We start from the raw sequence: 17379 nt of genomic DNA, 5'->3' as shown, positions 1-17379 counted from the left end.
GCTGGGGGAGGGAGCAGGGCCACCCCAGAACTAGGAAAGGTGGCAGCAGGTGTGAGTGCAAGAACTGTAACAAAAAGGCCAGAGGCCCTCGATCCAGCTGAGCAGCCTTGGGCACGTGGCTTCCCCTCCTTGGGTTCTCATTTGTGACTAAGGGGACAAACTGTGGCTCTTTGAGTTTTTGCCTGAAAGGCCCAGTTAGCTGCTCCTGGCCAGTCCTAACTAAAGGGGTTCCCCAGCCAGGGGGTGTCCCCAGCTCCAGGCACCTGATGGGTGTGGGGGCCACAGGCTCGAGGAGCAGGGCCGGCTCCACTCAGTTCTCTCCCTGCCTTCCTCCTCTCTCACTGCAGCTGCCTCCATCTTCTCCCTGAAGGAGATCAAGCTCCAGAAGGACCCAGGCTACCGGGGCCTGGCCTTTCAGCAGCCAGGTAGGGCCTTGTGCCTCCACCACCGCCCCTTATTACAGGAGACCGGGCAGGCTGCTCCTCCTTCTGGAGGAACAGAGATGGGGCCCAGCAGCCCCTCGTGTGATGGGAAATCAGCATGGCCTCCTTTCCGGGGGCCCATGGGGAGCAGGGAAGGGGCGGGTTTCCCTATCTCTGGCTCAGGCTTCCTCCTCTAGTGTCTCCCTCCTCAACCCCCACCCTAGACAGAACTGGGCTGCATCTAACAAAGCGCTGATGAAGGCACATGCTCTCCCTGGCGTGTTCTCTCCGCAAGTCCTGAGCTCTCTAAGTAGCCTCCACCCTGGAGAGCTGTACTTTGTCCCTAAACCAGCTGATGACCTTGGAAGTGTCAGGCACTTTCCATGCATCGTCTCACTGAATCCTTAGAACCGCTTGAAGTTGGTACTATTAATGCTCCCCAGTCAGTGAAACTGAGGCTGTGAGCAGTTAAGACACGATTTCAGGCAGCTCCTGAGTAGCCGAGACAGGACTTGAATCCAGGACTGACCAGCTTCCACGCACGTGCTCTTGCTTGCTCTATCCGCAGCTCCGGAGCATGCCCTTCCCCCCGGCCCAGCGTCCTCCATGCAGTCCCCCTCTTCCCCTCTTTTCTCCAGGACGAGGGAAGAACCGGCGACAGAGTATCTTCTGAGCTGTGCCCACCCCACTGCGGCTCGCGGGATGAGAGGTTGCACTGACCACAACTGCAGGCTGGAGGGGGCTTCTTCGGCCCTCGGAGGACCGAGAAAAAAGGGCTAAGGCTTGCCCAGAAGACGTCTTGCAGCTCTGCTGGCCACAGCTGGGTCCTGACCCTGCTTTCCACATGTTTCCCCAGTGGCCTTTGCCTAGACACCAACCTCTCCATTACCTGCCCTGGGAGGAGGTGAGGGGGAAGGGAGGGACCTTGGACTCTTTCCCTCCCCAAAGTCCTCGGGCATCCGCATGGGATCCACAGGGATAGGAGAATTCAGCCATCAGGCCGAGCACAGTGCCCTGGACATGGGTACCAGCATGCCTCCCCCAGGGGCCCGCCCATCTCACCAGTTTGGTGGAGCCCCTTATGGGAACCTTGGAGCCTACACACCTTTCACCTTCTTCCCCTCAAAGCAGGAAGTGATGTGGCACCTTTTCCAGGACCCTGAAATCCTGGGTACCAGTGTGTGTGCCAAAGCCCACCCCCCACCTAAGGAGTGGGTATCCCTGTAGCAACAGGGGAATAGCAGCCCATCCCCACTCCTAGTCATCTCCCCACCCTGTTTCCGTTCCCCGCTCCTTGCCAGAGTCCCCCCATGCTGCTGGATGCCCAGCTGAGTCCGGAGGCAGCCTGGTACGGCCAACTGTACTCCTGTGCCTCCACCGGCCCCGCCCGTCACCCTAGCCTGAATGGGTCTGCCTAAAGTTGGTGGGTGGTAGAACACTCTCTGCCCTTGGAGCTCTGACCCAGGCTCCTACCTTTCCAGCCTTTCCCGAGAGCGGTTCCTGCTTATCACGTCCGAGTGCTGATAAGCCAGCCCTGGGCCAGGGTCCTGAGGACAGCACCCAGAAATGCAGGGTCACCCTGACACTGGTGCCAGCCTGGCCTTGGCTCTTGAGAGCCAGCACAACCTCCCCTGTCCCCTCCTTCCCAGCCATTGTGGCCCTGTCCTTGCCGCACCCAATCCTGGCACCAGCCTCCCCAGAGGGTGTTCACGAGAAGGCAGGTGTAAATGCTACTGTGACGTAGAGGAAGGTGGGATGGGATGGGACAGGCTTGGATGCTGAGAGCCCCTTCAAAGGGGCTGGCAGTAAGAGGGGCCTTGGCCCCTGAAGAAGGCACCCCTCGGCACCCTTTGGGGCATGCCCATTGTGTCCCTATGGGCACCTCCACACTTGGCTGAGTCTTGAATAGCCAGGCTAAGCAGGGGCCAGACCCGACCTGTCTGGCCCAGCACTGGCCCAGTCCCACCCTCAGCCTGAGGAGCGGCCCTGGAGGGTCTTTGCCTCCCTATGAGTCCCTCCACTTCTCACCCAGGGTACTGTGAATGTCCTGTGACTCAGCCAAAGACAGGTGACGTATTTAATTCATGTACTGAAAGGAGCAGGCATTCGCATGCAGAAAAGCTCAATTTGACAGATGGATGCCAAAGATGGAGGCCTTCTCTGGGTCTCAGGAGTGTGGGTAGGCTTGTGTGTGTGTGTGTGTGTGTGTGTATAAAGTGCAGAGTTAGATTTGTGTGTGTCTCTGAACCCACCTGGGCTGTAGGAGGGTGCGCTCCCTGCTGTATTTTGGATGCTGCTTTGTTTCGGGCTGGAAGTCAGCCCGGTGTTGTGGGTGGGCGTGGAGGAGGCCTACATCCGGCCTTGGCCCAGGTGGTGCCTGAGGCCAGGACAGTGAAGTCGGAGTCTGGAGAGGGGTCTACAGTTCTGTCTGCTGTAACCAGCCCTTGTTCTCCCCAACCAAGTGGCTCCCTGACTTCTTGGGAGGGAGGAAGATTCAAGAAGGTTGACATTGGGGATGGCCAAGGCCAAGGGCAGCAGAACTAGGTCCAAACCTCACAGTGATTCTGGGCCATCTGGACTCCATGTCCCCAGAGCTGCCCAGACCTCCTCTTAGCCCGCATCTGCCTGCAGCCTCCTCTCACACACATCTCCCACAGTCCTCAGCACCTTGCTCTGTCCCCAGCTCAGTGTCTGGCTGTGTTCTCCCGAGACTGCTCGGAGAATGTGAGGCTCTTGAGCCACTCCTTCTGACCTCCCCGTTCGGTGGACTCATTTGGGGTGTCTGCTTTCCGGAGGAGGAAGCTACTTGTACTGAGGGGAGTGATGTCTCCCAAGGCCCTGGAAGGAAGGAACGGACAAGGACTTGATGCTTGGCCCACCAGGTCACCAGCCTAGACCTCCTCACCTTTTTGTAGACAGCCAGTCTCCAAACTAGGACAGTCCGTGCTCCATGAGAGGGCAGGGGCTGGGAAACCCAAGGGTGGGAATCAGAGCCTGGCCTTTTGAGCTGAGTTGGGGATGAGACTGGATGGGCCCTGATGTTCACAAAGCTCCGAGCAGTGCACCAGTCCACGCGTAGAGGCGTCTCCTGAGACATTCCCCGCCCCCCCCCCCCGCCCCCCCGCCTCTGCAGGTGAGAACAGTGAGCTTCCAGGCCTTAAAAGACTTGTCCGGGGGTCACGTAGCAAATTAGAACCCCAGGTCTGCCATCCCAGCCCTTGGTCTTCAGGGAGGGGTGGGAGTGGAGAAGGGGGAGGTGCAGACAGTGTGGAGTTCCAGGAATCCGGGCAACCAGGGTAGGATCCAGGGCAGATGCTGCTTTGCTGAAGCACCTTGCAAGACCACCACTGAGTTACAGGCAGTGGCCACCCGCCAGTTCACAGGGGCTCCTGCCCCTTTAAGAGTCTTCCTTGGGGGTCACTGATCTTGCTGCCTCAGCCTTGGGCCTTTGCTAAGGCTCACATGGGCTGGGGAACTTAAGAAGCACTCTGAGTTTCTGCCCTAGAAGCCTGAGGGGCTCAGCTGGACAGGCTTACACTATGTAGTTAGTGCTCACAAGCCTTCAATGGGAAAACAAAGGTTTCAGAGCAGGAAGCTGGAGGGGCCTGGCTGCTAGTTACCATTCACCAGGGCAGAGCTGTGAGGGCTGCCAGCGGGCTCTCCAGTGGGCAGACGGCCACAACACAGGGCCAGCGGCCTGGAGCCCTGTTTCCTGGGCAAGCCCCCCCCCCCCCAACCATCATGTCCTGCCTCCTGGGGGCTCTTACAAACAGGGGCCTTCCCCATTCAGTGGGGGTCTGGGGCTAAAGCCCCCTTTAGCAAGTCATTTCCCCCTTCAGCCTCATTTTTGCCATCTGCTCCTGGGATGGATCAGGAATGCCCAGGGGCCTGACTGGCCCTTCCCTTCATGTGTCCACTGGCAGGAGCCCTGCAGTGCCTGAGGGAAGGTCCTGTTTGCAAGGGAGGCAGTGACACCAGATCACACGCTGGGTCCTGACCCATATCAGGTCCCACACAGATGGGACCTGGGGCTGGCTCTCCTTTGCCTCTCCTTCCCCATTTCCTGTGGGCTCCCAGTCACCCTGTCCCTACGGTCTGGTCTGAGCCCTATGATCGGGGCTGATGCCCAACCCTTTGCTTTGTCCTGCTAGGCTACCTGGACACTGTTGCCAGACCTCCTCCCTTCCTTGAAGCAGCTCAGCCCCTTTGGCCCATCTTTGTCCTGACCCCCGGTTCCAGTCTCGACATTCCACTGCACCCCATGAGCCCCTCTGTCTCCAAAGCAAATGGTCAGCGCCATGAATTGGCCACAGCCAGGCCCTGTGGGGGCAACAGGACACTAAGATGTATGACTCCACCCTCGCCTTCCAGCAGCAGACCTGCTGGTTGAAATGGCCTTTCTTACAGCAGGTTTTTACCAAGCACGCACTGCGTGCCAGGCACTGTTAGGCACCACGAATGGGGCGGTGAACAAGACCACCACGTCTTCACTCTCAGAGCTTAGAAAGACACCACCCAGACGAACACATGGTCCATCGAGGGGTCAGGTGTGATGAAGCAAAAGCAAGCCGGGTCAGGGGATGTGATGGCACAGGGTGAGGGGCTTCTCTGATAAGTTTGGGGGTGAGCCCTGTGGTCCCCCAAGGACAGAGTATTCTCACAGCCATGGGCAGGGTGGCAGGCGGGCTGGCTCCCGCCTCACCTGGGGCGGTGGTTCTGCCCGGGAGGTCCAGCGAAGACCCATTCGCCCAGATTTTCTGCTGGGGGGACCAGGCATCAGTAGTTCCTGAAAAGCTCCCCAGATGCCCCTAATGTGTGGCCAGAGTTGAGAATCCCTCAGGTGGGGTCTTGTGGGGCATGGGAGGGGCTCCAGCTTTCTTTCTGAGATGGGAAGCCACTGACCTCGGTTTTTCCAGGCTCCAGAGGCTGACCGGAGCTGTCGGGGCCCAGCTCCAGTGAACTTGTCCCAACCTTCCCCAGACAGGACGGGCGGGGCGGAGGGCAGCTCCCATGGGACGGCAGATGCCCTTTGTCCACCACCTTCTGTGCTCATCGTCCTTTCCTCCTCTCCCTCCCACCCTCCATCTCTCCTTCTACCTCTCCCCCTTTCCCACTGTTACCAGCTTTTCCTGCCCCTCCCCTCCTTCCTCTTCTGGGAGTGGCCCTGGTCACACTGATACCCAGAGAGCAATCCTCTCAGCTGGCCTCTCCCCCAAGAAGGAAGACTGCAGCCTCTCCTCACTGTCCACCCCAAGCCTCACTCCCCAGAAGAGTTTTCTTGATATGCAGCTGTATACCTCCCTCCTGCCCGCTGGGCCGTGTCCTAGGACACCAGCACAAGGCATGGGGTGCCGTGGCCATGGCTGTGTGGCAGGTATGCGGCGCTGTCCTCCCGGGTGCAGTCAGCCCTCCGCCCTGCCTGGAGCTTCTAGGCCAGTCCCTCATCTTCCCATCTCTTCCCGAGCCCCTTTCCTCTCTCACTCGTCACTCGTCTGAGGAGTCCCGATTCTGCACCAGGCTGTTCCCAGGACGTGAAGTGCACACGTGACTGACTCGGGCCCTCCGCTCAGCGCCTCAGAGTCCCCAGGATGTGGTCTCTGCTTCCTCCTGTGAGGGCGCAGTCACCGGGTGGGGAGGGAATTGTCCGTTAGTCATTCTTTTAAAATTTACCAATTTTTTGAAAAAAAGCTCAGACTCAACAAAAACTCTTCATGCCATCTGTGTCTTCCCAGGAGGGGTCAGCTGGGTGCTGGGTTCCCGGGGAGGAGTCTTGCACATCCCAGGCTCCAACGTACACAGACCTAGATTCCAATCCCAGCTCTGCTGCTGGAAAGCTGGGTCACCTCCAGCACCTAACAACCTCTCTGTGCCACGGCTTCCTTTTTCAAATGATAGTGACAACACCTTTTTCACAGGGTGGAAGGATCCATGCCACAGAGCGCTCAGTGAGTGGTAGCATTAACATCTCCCTGCACCCCCCCCCTTGCAGAAATTCCAGCTTCGCCAGGGATCCCAGGCCTGGCACTAAAATTGGGTCATACTTTTGCTTTTCTTGCTTTCTTCACCCTTGGTAAGGTCTCCATTACAAGAACGTATTATGTGTATTCTAACTAAAAGGTTCTGTAAGACTTTAAGAAGAGGACCTCTGCCCCAAGTTTTATCTCTAAGAGAGTTTCACATGTAGCTGGCGAAGTGGACATGTGAGGAGAGTTGACAGTAAAAAGCATCGGGTCACAGGTGTCACTCAAAGTGGGTCAGTTGCCCTCTGAGATAGTGAGTCCTCTGTCCCGAGGAGCATCCAAGCAAGGGCTGGGACACTACCTGATGGGAACCCCAGGGGCACGCACTGCCACTGGGAAGCCTTACCAGGTTTCGGAGGAAGGGGCCCACTTGCGGTCGGCCTGGTCTGCACCCGGTCTGACCATGTGCCTTGGGTCTCGTCTCTGCCAAGAGGGCAGCAAGGTATGCCCTGCCAGTGAGAAGCGCTGCCCAGAGAAGCCGAGCGAGATGTGGCTTCTGGGCTGGCAAGAACCCTCCCCTTGGATTTCAAGGTGCCTGGGCCTCTTCCCGCTCTGGCCACTCACTTGGAGGCCAGACTTCCTTGGCCTTTCAAGACCTGGGACTGACTAGGGTGTTTGAATGAACTAACCTGGGTTCCCTAAAGCTGGAGCTGATGAGGGACAGAGGGCTACTTCAGGGAAGAGGGGACAGGCCCAGGGGTTTGAGCCCAGTTCTGTGTCCTGCCTTGGGCAGATGCAAGGTTTCCCTCAGGGTGGCTGGAGGTGTGACCTACACCTCCAGGCAAGTGTTGCACTTGGCAATGGAACTGGCTGCTCAGCTTCATGGCGCCAGAAGAGCGGGGAGGGTTGGGATCCTTAAGCAAGAGAGGCAGTACGGTGCAGGGTCAAAACTCAACTGCCTCAGCTTGAATCCTGGCTCCACCACCTCCTAGTTATGGGCCACATGCCTCAGTTTCCCTTCTGTGAAATGAGGTGATCATAGAGTCAGTGTGGAGATGGACTTAACACATGGAAAGCTCCCAGAAACTATGGCCACATAGAAAGCACCGTGTAAGCGCTGGCTGTTATGCCACCTGTCCTCCAGGGTGGAAGCTGGCCTCACTCACTGGACAGGGAGAGGGTTACATGGGGCCCAGGAGTGAATAAAAGCCCTTCTGTCTGTGGGGGGCTACCCGTCCTCCCAACCGCCACGACTTCAGAATTTCCATGTCTCTTTCCCTAGCAGATGTGTGCTAGACAAGTACTGTGGGCTTAACAAACATTATCTAAGTTTCAAAAAAATTCACAGACATTTAAAAAAAAAGTCTCCTTGGTCCAAACCACTCTGTGGAACCCTAAAGATTCAGAAATAATTAAAGAGCACTCTCTCCACAAGGAACTCAGAGTCTGCTCAGGGTCAGATAAGTCCGTTGCAGAAATAATAACAGTAATGGCTTCGAAGTGGGCTCCGTTATCTGTGTTCTCCAGATGCCCAGTGATAATCCCAGCGGGTGTGAGCGGCCGGCCCGGGGCTGCTCCTTTCTGCCACCCACCCTCCCCTTCCTCAGCCTCTGCAGGGGCCATCAGTCTTGCAGGCCTCGGAGAGTTGGACCTCCACCCGGCAGGCTCAGTTCCCAGCTGTGAGTTACACGAATCAGCCTCAAAATGAAACATCTGACACGCTGGGAACCTGCTGGAACCCACCCTTCCCCAGTCCCTCCCTTCTCTTCCCCTCTGCCTCGAGCTCAGCCCTCTTCGGAAGTAAGTGCCCCTTTATAGTCACGTGGTCTTATTTCTAGGCGTTTCCAAACCCTAACTCCCCACCCCTCTTTCTTCCTCCGCCCCCCCAGAATACACAAAAGAATGTAGCCACAATCTGCAAGGAGCTTCCAGACATCTCACTGACTGTCCCACTGCCCTCTCCAAGGGGCAGTGCTCTCCCAAGCAAGGTGCCCAGGGCCTTGGCGCCCAGCCCTGACTGGCCCTCCCTCCAGCTCCGTGTCTGAGCGCCCACTGCACACTCTGTACCCGTCCACTGGACCAAGGGTCCACCTTTCCCTGACGGTGCTTCCTCCCTCGAGCCTTCGCCCCTCCATCTGTGCATGTTCCCTCTGCCTGGCCTTCCCTCTACAGCCCCCGCTCAGTCAGACTCACAGGGCCTTGGCCAGGGGCCTTCTCCTCGCTGGGACTCAGGGCTGCTGTCCCTACAGTGAATGGGGGCCGCAGATGACCTTAGAGTGTCCTCCCTGCTCCCAGTTTTACATAAACCAGTCTGTTCCCACTTCAGCATTTTGTAGGAGCCATTTCCCTCAAACTCTCCTCCTCCGAGAAGCCTTTCTTGATCAACTGCATGAACACTAGGGGCTCAGTTCTATTGGCACAAAGTAGGCCTACGCCGATGCTGATGCAAACAAGAGGTTCATGAAGGCCTTATCCCCTCATAACCCCCATTGCCCAAATAGACACAACCTAAGTAAAAAGTCTGAGTTCTAGGTAAGACCTCTGATATTCCCCAACCCAGCCCTACGCCCAAGCCTGACAAGCTAGAGACTCGCACAGTCTGTGGCCCACACTCAAGCTTCGCATCATCTGTCAGGTCTCCTTCCTGGTCCGGGCTGTGAGCTGCCTGGGCGGGAGAGTGCCGTGGTCTGAGTGTGAGCTCCCTCGGGTGGGCCCCCCATCTCCCAGTTCCTTTGTTAGTAATGACACCAGTTGGTGACCCAGTGATTCCTTTATAAATGTTGAGGCCCTTTCAGGCACAGTAGCCCATTTTGTTCTGAAAACATCCTGTGAGGCTGACCGGGTTGGTACAAATACACAATTCATGGATATGGGGACTGAGGCCCTAGGAGACCGAACACCTTTGCACAGGGCCAGTGAAGTGACCAAGCCAGGCGTCCCACCAGATCCGCCTGCTCGCCTGGCCGCGCTCAGAGCTGCTTTGTTTGCCAGCTCAGAGTTTAATTCGTTCCAGTGTCAGGGCTGTTGAGCAGTGGTCCTGGGCCGGCAGCCGAGCCAGAATAAGCAGATCTGACTTCTAATCTGACTCACCCAGCTGGTTCACTTGTAGCCAAGCTGGGGAAATTTGGTCACGTTCCCACTTCTCCCCTTCCCCTCATCCACAGCTGCTCTCCACGCCATCTCCAGCTCTGGGAGCCTCAGGGTGGGGGCCGGGTGGGGTCCCAGGAGGATGTGAGCCCATGGGTGGGTGGGATGTTTTTCCTACTCAGCATTGTTCTGCCCTTCCCATTGTGTGGGCTGAGAGCAGGACGTCACCAAGTCGCCTGGCAGGCTTTCAGCAGAGCTGGGGAACATTTCCGGAGGGAACTGACCTGTTATGAATGGCTGAAGCTTTTCCAAAGCTGTGGCATTCCCCTGGATCAGCCAGACTGGGGGAGCCAAGGAAAGGAAGGACTCGGAGACTGCCCACTTCTGGCAGCAGCTACAAGGCTAAGGGTCCCAGGGACCTTGGCAGACCTGTGGCTTGCCAAGAGTCCTTTCGCTTCGGCATGAGGGGTTTGGGAAGGCAGAGGGGAGGGTAAATGGGGCGTGGGAGTGGGAAAGGGCTGGTGGATGAAGGGCTTGGCTAGCAGGCATTGAGCCAAAATTGGTATTTTGTTTACAACCCCTGACCCCGGCTTGAAATGGCGTGCACCTAAGGATGGGAAAGGACCTCGTTATCTTTGAAAAGCTTCATGGAGCTCTCCCCAGAGGAAATGCAAGGTCAGAATTGTTTTACAGCAGCTCAGTGTTTGCCGCGGGGTGAATAATGCTCCATGTTCTCAACTCACAACTCTTCCTTCCCTGGGAAGGCATTTCTTCATGCACCCTCTTGACCGCTAGCTGGGCGTGCCTCCAGAGCGGTTCCTAGGTGCCGCATGCATCAGTTTTCTCCTGGTTTCGTTTAATCCCCACAGCAAGACCAACAGGCAGGTATGGTCTCCGTTTCTTACAGATGAGGACGCTGGGTCTTCAGACCATACAACTAATTCTGTGGCAGATCTGGGATTTGAACCCGGGTCTGTGACACTCCAAAGTCCATGCTGTGCAGCAGGATTCCTCAGACGTTCACGTGCATCAGAATAGGTTGGGATGCTGGCTGAGAATGCAGACCTCTGGGCCCTGTCCCCTCTCCCCCATTTTAGTTCAGTAAATCAGGGTGGGGACAAATAACAGGTGACTCTGAAGCAGCGGGCCACGGTTGAGGAACACAGCCTTGGGGGCCAGCTCTGTTCTATGATTTAAGCCCAAAGAGCAGCATCCAGGTCTGAAAACACAGGGTGAGCCCCAGGCCCCTACCAAGACCTCAAGAGGCGGCCCTGTCCCCTCACTCATCCCTCGGAATGGATGAGTGAATGGAACCCAGGAGAAGCAGCCTGGAACCTCTGAAGGCAAAGAACCAGTCCACAGCCTGGAAAAGTCTCCCATTGTTCTCTTAACATTTTTAACCCACAAGAGGGGAACCTGAGCAAACAAATTGGGGATAACGGGGCCCTCATTCACCCCACAGGTGTTTACGGGCCCCCGCCATGGGAAGGGGCTTGGGAGACACCTCCGAGACCCGGAGGCTCTGAGTAGAGCAGGCTTCTCAGAGCTGGGTGCGTCAGGAACCTCTTGCTGCGGAATCACTTGGGGTTTGCAAAGAAGGCAGAGTCCTGGGCCCCACCTCCACGGCCAGAAACTGCGGGAATCTGCATTAAATGCACTCACCAGGCAATTCTGAGGCAAGTGAAGGTTTTCGATCCTGGAAGAAAAGGAACTCCGGAGGCCCAAGCACCGGAGCTGCGGTGTTGGCAGGAGCATCGGGGTGCAGCTGTGGATCAGTGGGAGGTGTGCCCCCCTTGGTGTGCGGGATTCTGGGTTTAAAGCCTTGCTTGGCCACTCTGTGGTCCTGGGCACACGACCACCTCCCTGAGCTCAATTCCTCACGGGCCCAGAGGGGATAATCCGATCCACATCACCTCCTGGCTGGGAAGACTCAGTGAGCGCGGCAGGCGCCGCACAGCCAGCACCAGGTGTGTGGTGAGCGGAGCTTATTCAGTGTCTTGAAGAGCCAACAGAGAGCTCCCAGCAACCCCCAGCGGGCGCTGACCCACGTTGCTGTGCTGGGGAGCCAAAAGCTCGTTGGGCGCAGGGGTCAGAACTCAGACTCAGGACTCTGGACTAGATGGAGTGGCCTGGGACCCCCTCTGAGGGCCAGGGGTCAGGCTGAGGACTGAGGGTCAGGTCTGGAGGGCTGCTTCCACCCCTTTACTCCCATGTCCATCCACAGCCAAGGCCCCCGGCTTCACTCCAGAAGGCCACACCAAAAGCAGGGCTCTGCTGGGTCAGCTCTGGGGCCCTCCCCCAACCTCCCCTCGCTGTTTCTCATCCTCTCCTCTGGAGCCGCCTCGGCTGAGCTGCCCCTTTACTTAGGTTGTGTCTATTTTCCTCCCTCCGCCCTGGGATGGCCCCGAGGACCTGTCTCCTTCCTTGACCCTTGTGCCCTCTTTAGAGGCTCCTTTCCCCCTCCACACCTTAAGAAGCCCACAGGCACCGTAAGGCCAACCGACAACTCACTCATGGTGATAAACCAACTTACACCCAGTAGGTGGACTGGGCGTGGGGGGCCCTCCCCAGGAACGTGTGCCCTTCACAGTGAGACGCCAGAAAGAGGTGCAGTGGGACCGGGAGGGGGCCTCTCCCCTGGCAGTATAGCCTGAAGGTTAAGAGCACAGGCTTCGGAGCCAGAAGGTTCAAGTCTTGGCTAGGCCGTTCACTGGGTGAGCGATATTGGGCCATCTCTGTCACCCCTCTGTGCCTCCGTTTCCTGATGTGTAAAACACAGATGTAATGAACACGCCCACTTCCTTAACACGGGGAAAGCACTCGGAAATGCCTGGCACATATTAGACACTCAGTAAATGTTAGCCATATTGCTTACTGATGCAAGGACTTTGAACATGGGGAGATTTTTTATAGTCTGACTTCATAGGTCTCCTGTGTGTGCCCAGGGCCCTGGGCCTACCACATCCAAGGTCAGCTCTGGCTGCCCCACCTTGGATGTGATGCTGTGAATGGAGCTGTGTCCCAGTTCCCGGGCGAGGATTTATTCTCTTGGTAAACCTCCTTGAGAATAAGGACAAGGGTGAGAGCCTCAGAGGCCGGGTTAGGGGACAGCACAAGTATCTCCTAAGCCAGGACCTAGGTGGACGTGGAAAGAATGTGGCATCTTCTCTGCTCTGCCACTTCTTTTAAGTGCCGCTTCCACATGAACTGGGGCAGCTTGTGAACCACTGGGTCGCTGCATGCTGAGAAACTGGGAAGAGTGGGATTCTCTGATAGCTCTGCTCTTCTGCAGGAATCTGAGAGAAGGTGAGGCACAGACTCGAACCCTCCAGGGAAGGGAGACGGATGGTGGAGTCTGCTTTAGTCACTCCTCCTGTCCCGTCTCCTCCCCTCCCAGCTAACTGCCCTCTGGATAGGGCCAGGCAGGAAGACTGGAAGACTCCTGAGGTGGGGGACTCGGGGGGGGGGGTGTGGAAGTCTCTGGGGCAAATGTCACCTCATCTCCCAGCCCCACTTGCTCCAACCAAACTGAAGAAATAACCTCCTCTCCCTCCCTGCTCCCTCGGACTGACCAGGCATCCTGAGAGAGCCCTTTCTTCTCAGGCTGGACCACTGGGGCTGGTCCAGGACCATTACTGGTTTGGAAGGCGCAGTGCTCTGCAGAATGCCGCTAGGTAGAGGGCCTTGCCAGGAGGGGCACAGGACTGCAGCCAGGTCAGGCGGAGCACAGAGGTCACACCCCAGAAACTCACACCAGCAGAAAGGGGACACCCAAGTGAAGTGAGGACTACGGCCAGCAGTAACTGTCAGCACCTCCAAGTCGCAGAGGCAGGAGGAAGCAGCCAGAGGACCGGGTACCCGCGCATCCCAGGATTCACCTTGAGTCAGGGCTGGGCTACACCTGGAAACTCAGTGATTCATTCATAAGACAAGGGCCACACACATGAGGACTCCAGTCCAGGGGAGAAAGTCATTACCTGGGCACAAAGGGGGGAGCCACTGATTCTATCTGGGAGGGGACATTTGAGATGGGCAGGGCAGGCCAGGTCCCATTTCTGCCGGCCAGGGGAGAACAGCCAAGAGGCCTTGTTCAGGAGTCACAAATCCTCCTGTGGGGGGCAGCAGGGATGATAGAAGAGGAGGGAAGTGCAGATAGAGGCCTCGCATCAAAGGGACTGGGCCGTATCCCATGGACAGAGGGAGGAGGCAGCAGACAGGACTCTCTCCTGATTACTAGAAGCCCTATATCCCTATCATAAGAAATTGGGGGAGAAACAGAAAAGGGATAAAAAAACCCTCAAAATCACTCATATGCCAACTACCCAGAAATGACCACGGTGAACATTTTGCTGTTTTCCTTTCAGATCCTTTTTGATAAAGAGACCTTTACAAAGAGTGCATATGACAAATACAGTAAGTAATGGACAGGCATATTAATATAGCAAACTCATCCTTCATGTTTAAGGGTTCGGTTATATTAGAACTTTCCATGCATTCAGAGAATATGTAGATTAACATACTGTGCAAGCTATTTTACAGGGATGGGCAGAAATAGGCTCACAGTTGTAAGTATGTCAAACAGAGTTTACTCGTGTGTTGTTTGTTCATTACGATATTATTTATTTGTATTACAACTGTAAGCCTCCTTTGGCCTGCCCCTGTATAATAACTTAGCATAATATGGGTGCTTTTAAAAAAAAAAACTAAATTGAGATGATACCAAGGGAGAGTTTTACATTTTATTTATTTATGTGTCTTAAATAGACAATCCATTCGTGTGCTCCATAATTCAAAAGGCACGAGAGTGTACAGAGTGAAAATATCTCCCACCGTCTAGTTCCCTCCTTGGACTCCATGAATATCGCTGTGACCTTCTGGGAGTTTCACGTACAGACAAGAAGATAAACGCATTATTTTCTCCCCCTTTACTCAAATGCTACACAAGCGTTAGCCACTCATTCTACATCCTTCAGTTTTTACCTAATATATCTTACACACTATTTCCTATCAATATATGGTTTTCTCGTTTTTATGGCTACATAATATTTCATTATAGGGATGTATTGTGACTTATTCAGCAAGTCTCTTCTAACAGTTGGGGTGTTTACATGTGTTGCTTTGTTAAAAGCGCTGGAATCAATGACTTTGTACATGTCATTCTGCACAAGTTCAACTCTGTCTGCAGGGTAACTTCCTGGAACTGCCATTGCAGGTCAAAGGGCAGATGCAACTATAGTTTGATGGACATTGCCAAACAGCCCTCTGTAGAGGTGATACTAATTGGATTTTTTTAAAGATTTTATTTATTTATTCTTAGGGAGAGGTGAACGGAGGGAGAAAGAGAGGGAGAGAAACATCGATCGGCTGCCTCTCACACGCACCCCAAATGGGAACGTGGCCCGCAATCCAAGCACAGGCCCTGATCGGGAATCAAACCAGCAACCTTTTGCTTTGCAGGACAATGCCCAACCCAACTGAGCCGCACTGGTCAGGGCAATACTAATTGCTTTAAACTGTTAATTGCTTTTAACATAAATGAGGCTCAAATTCAGGTCTGAACTTAGAGTGTAAGGAGACTGGATTAGAGGTGGGCAGGCAGGGAGTGAGGAGGCCGCTGCAAGCGTACAGAAGAAACCGCTGGGAATCAAACGCTGGGTCGGAACCACGGCACAGGCAGTGCATGGGGCTGCAGCCATAAATTCAGGAAAGTGCTGGACTTAGAATTCACAGGACAGAGACACCAATGGGCATCTGGATGGGACAGGCCCAAGGTCTCCAACAGGGAAACTGGGTGGACGAGGAAGCTGTGTCTTAAGTGGAGAGATGGGTGAAGCAAAAAACAGCCGGAGAGGAAAGAGTTCCCTGGATTTCAGGGGCTTCCACTCCCCAACCTGTAGGGACTTATTATAAGGCTGAAACTCTTAATTAGGTTTATCCCCCTACATCAAGGAGAATGACCTTCATTCTGAAAAAAGTAAGAGTCACATGAAGAGGAAATTGAGGATTTCTTTTGAAAGATGAGACTATTGGCCACATGTGTTTGCTATTTCTCCGTCTGTGATCCCACTAAGATGATCGTTCAGCAATAAAGAAAAGTACATTTGCCTAAGGATGAGGGGAACAGGAGGGAGGCCGCAACAGAGAACCATTTTCAGCCAGCATATGGGAGCTGGGGACCAGAGAAGAGGGTGGTTGCTGCTGAAGGAGGTGGGCCATAGACCTGCGACATCAGTGAAAGGTGTTAGAAGGTAAGAGAATCGGAGAACAGTTCCAATACATGGGCAGCAGTATGTCTAGGGTGGGGGTGGGGGAAATACAAAGAAAATGGACGGGAAGACATTCTCAAATGAAGTAACAAAATAATTTTCCAAAGCTAAATGGCAGAATTTTCAAGTGAAAAAGGAACACCAAGAATCCAACACCAGGAATGAATAGAAGCACCACCATGGTGAAACTCCAGAATAGCAATGATAAAGACAAGACCCCGAAAATATCCTCAGAGGGAGGAAATGTTTACCTCTAAACATATAACAATCACAGGGTCTGGGGAAGGGCGGCAGGTGTCATGTCTGGCAGCGAAGGTGGCAAGGAGGCATCCCTGAAGCAGTCCAAGAAGCGGGCCAAGGAGATGGATGAGATAAGGCATGCAAGCAGAGGAAACTGGAAGGCCAGGCAAGGGGCCCTCTGGTCACAGGTGGAATTAAGAACCTGGCAAAAAGTCAGCTGTCACATGTGCCCAGGGCAATGGCAACCCTTAGTTCCATCCCTGTTTGAACATCCGGGGTCCTGTTGTAACATCTTGTGTCATCTGTAGCTGCAAAGCAATGTCGGCTTGCAGCCCGTTGTACATTCAAGAACAAACAATTGTAAATCACCATCACCATCATAGTCATCGTCAGGCAGTGGCTCGTCTCTTTAGTTCTGCTCACTCGGCATTTCAACCTTCGCTCTGAGGTGAGAGTAAACCAAGCCGGAATCCTGTTCAAGTGTGTTCTTCAGTTTGTTTCATCCTGAACTCTGTCCCTCCTGCAGTTAAACGAACTCATTGGAAAAAATAAAACAATGCATCAATCAATAAATAATCAGACTGGCCTTGGGATTCTCACAATGCCTTCAACATGTTGTGAAAAAGAGCAATTTTCAACCAAGGAGTCTATACGCATCCGAATTACTATTCAAGTATGAGGACAGAGCTATGACGCTTCCTGAAAGGAGGGACCCAGAAAATCTGCATGACGCACACTCCTTCTTAAGAAATTACTTGACCATGTGATCAGCAAAATAATAATGTAAACAAGAAAAAGACAGGGAGGGAGGAGAAAACACTACCCTATAGTGGGCCCAGCCCAGGGCAGCAGCGAAAGGAAGAAATTCTAGGCTGATGACATGGTAGGAAAGCAACATCCAAATGAAAGCCCGAGGGAGAACGCTCTGTGTGAGAGGTCCCTGGGGAAACCGAGGGGCCTCGTAGGCAGAGTACCCAATATGCTGAAAACGCACTTGGGGGAGTGGTCACTGCAAGTAAGGAGAAGAGAAAGAAGGAGCAGACGAAGAATGCACTTTGAGACTCTATAAAAACTAAAACAGATAAAAGAAGGAAATGCCATCAGACGTTGCTGGCTCTGCCATAAACAGTGTTTACCCTGTCACAGATGTAAACATTGTTGACCGGATTTAAACTTTTAGAAGCAACCCACAGGTAAAACACAGGAGACTTAACTCGGTTAGCAAATGAGAATGTAAATACTATTGACACTGAGCATTTAAAGTAGGTGTTCAGGAGGCGGAAATTGGGGAGCAGTGGCGACATCCTTACCCTTCAAAACAATGAGTCGAACTGTGCAGTCAGTAGCTGGTGGGATGAGGAATAAAGACACACATATGTCAGTTAAAGCATATTAGCGGACATA

At 54.4% G+C, this 17379-nt stretch overlaps 1 protein-coding gene across 5 annotated transcripts in view; it reads left to right on the top strand.

Moving 5' to 3' along the window:
• CDK18 (cyclin dependent kinase 18) overlaps positions 1–7871 on the top strand; it is a 30412-nt gene extending 22541 nt beyond the window's left edge. For all 5 annotated transcript variants that reach the window (XM_024571590.3, XM_071219722.1, XM_045182574.2 and 2 more), the window contains 2 exons: positions 348–425; positions 1061–7871. In XM_024571590.3, coding sequence (XP_024427358.1) covers positions 348–425; positions 1061–1095 — 113 coding nt within the window. In that variant the 3' untranslated portion in view covers positions 1096–7871. The remainder of the gene's footprint in view (positions 1–347; positions 426–1060) is intronic.
• The last annotated feature ends 9508 nt before the right edge of the window (positions 7872–17379 follow it).

The sequence above is a fragment of the Desmodus rotundus genome, chromosome 12, assembly GCF_022682495.2.
Source record: "Desmodus rotundus isolate HL8 chromosome 12, HLdesRot8A.1, whole genome shotgun sequence".
Lineage (NCBI taxonomy): Eukaryota > Metazoa > Chordata > Mammalia > Chiroptera > Phyllostomidae > Desmodus > Desmodus rotundus.
This window is presented reverse-complemented; position numbering and strand designations above follow the sequence as displayed.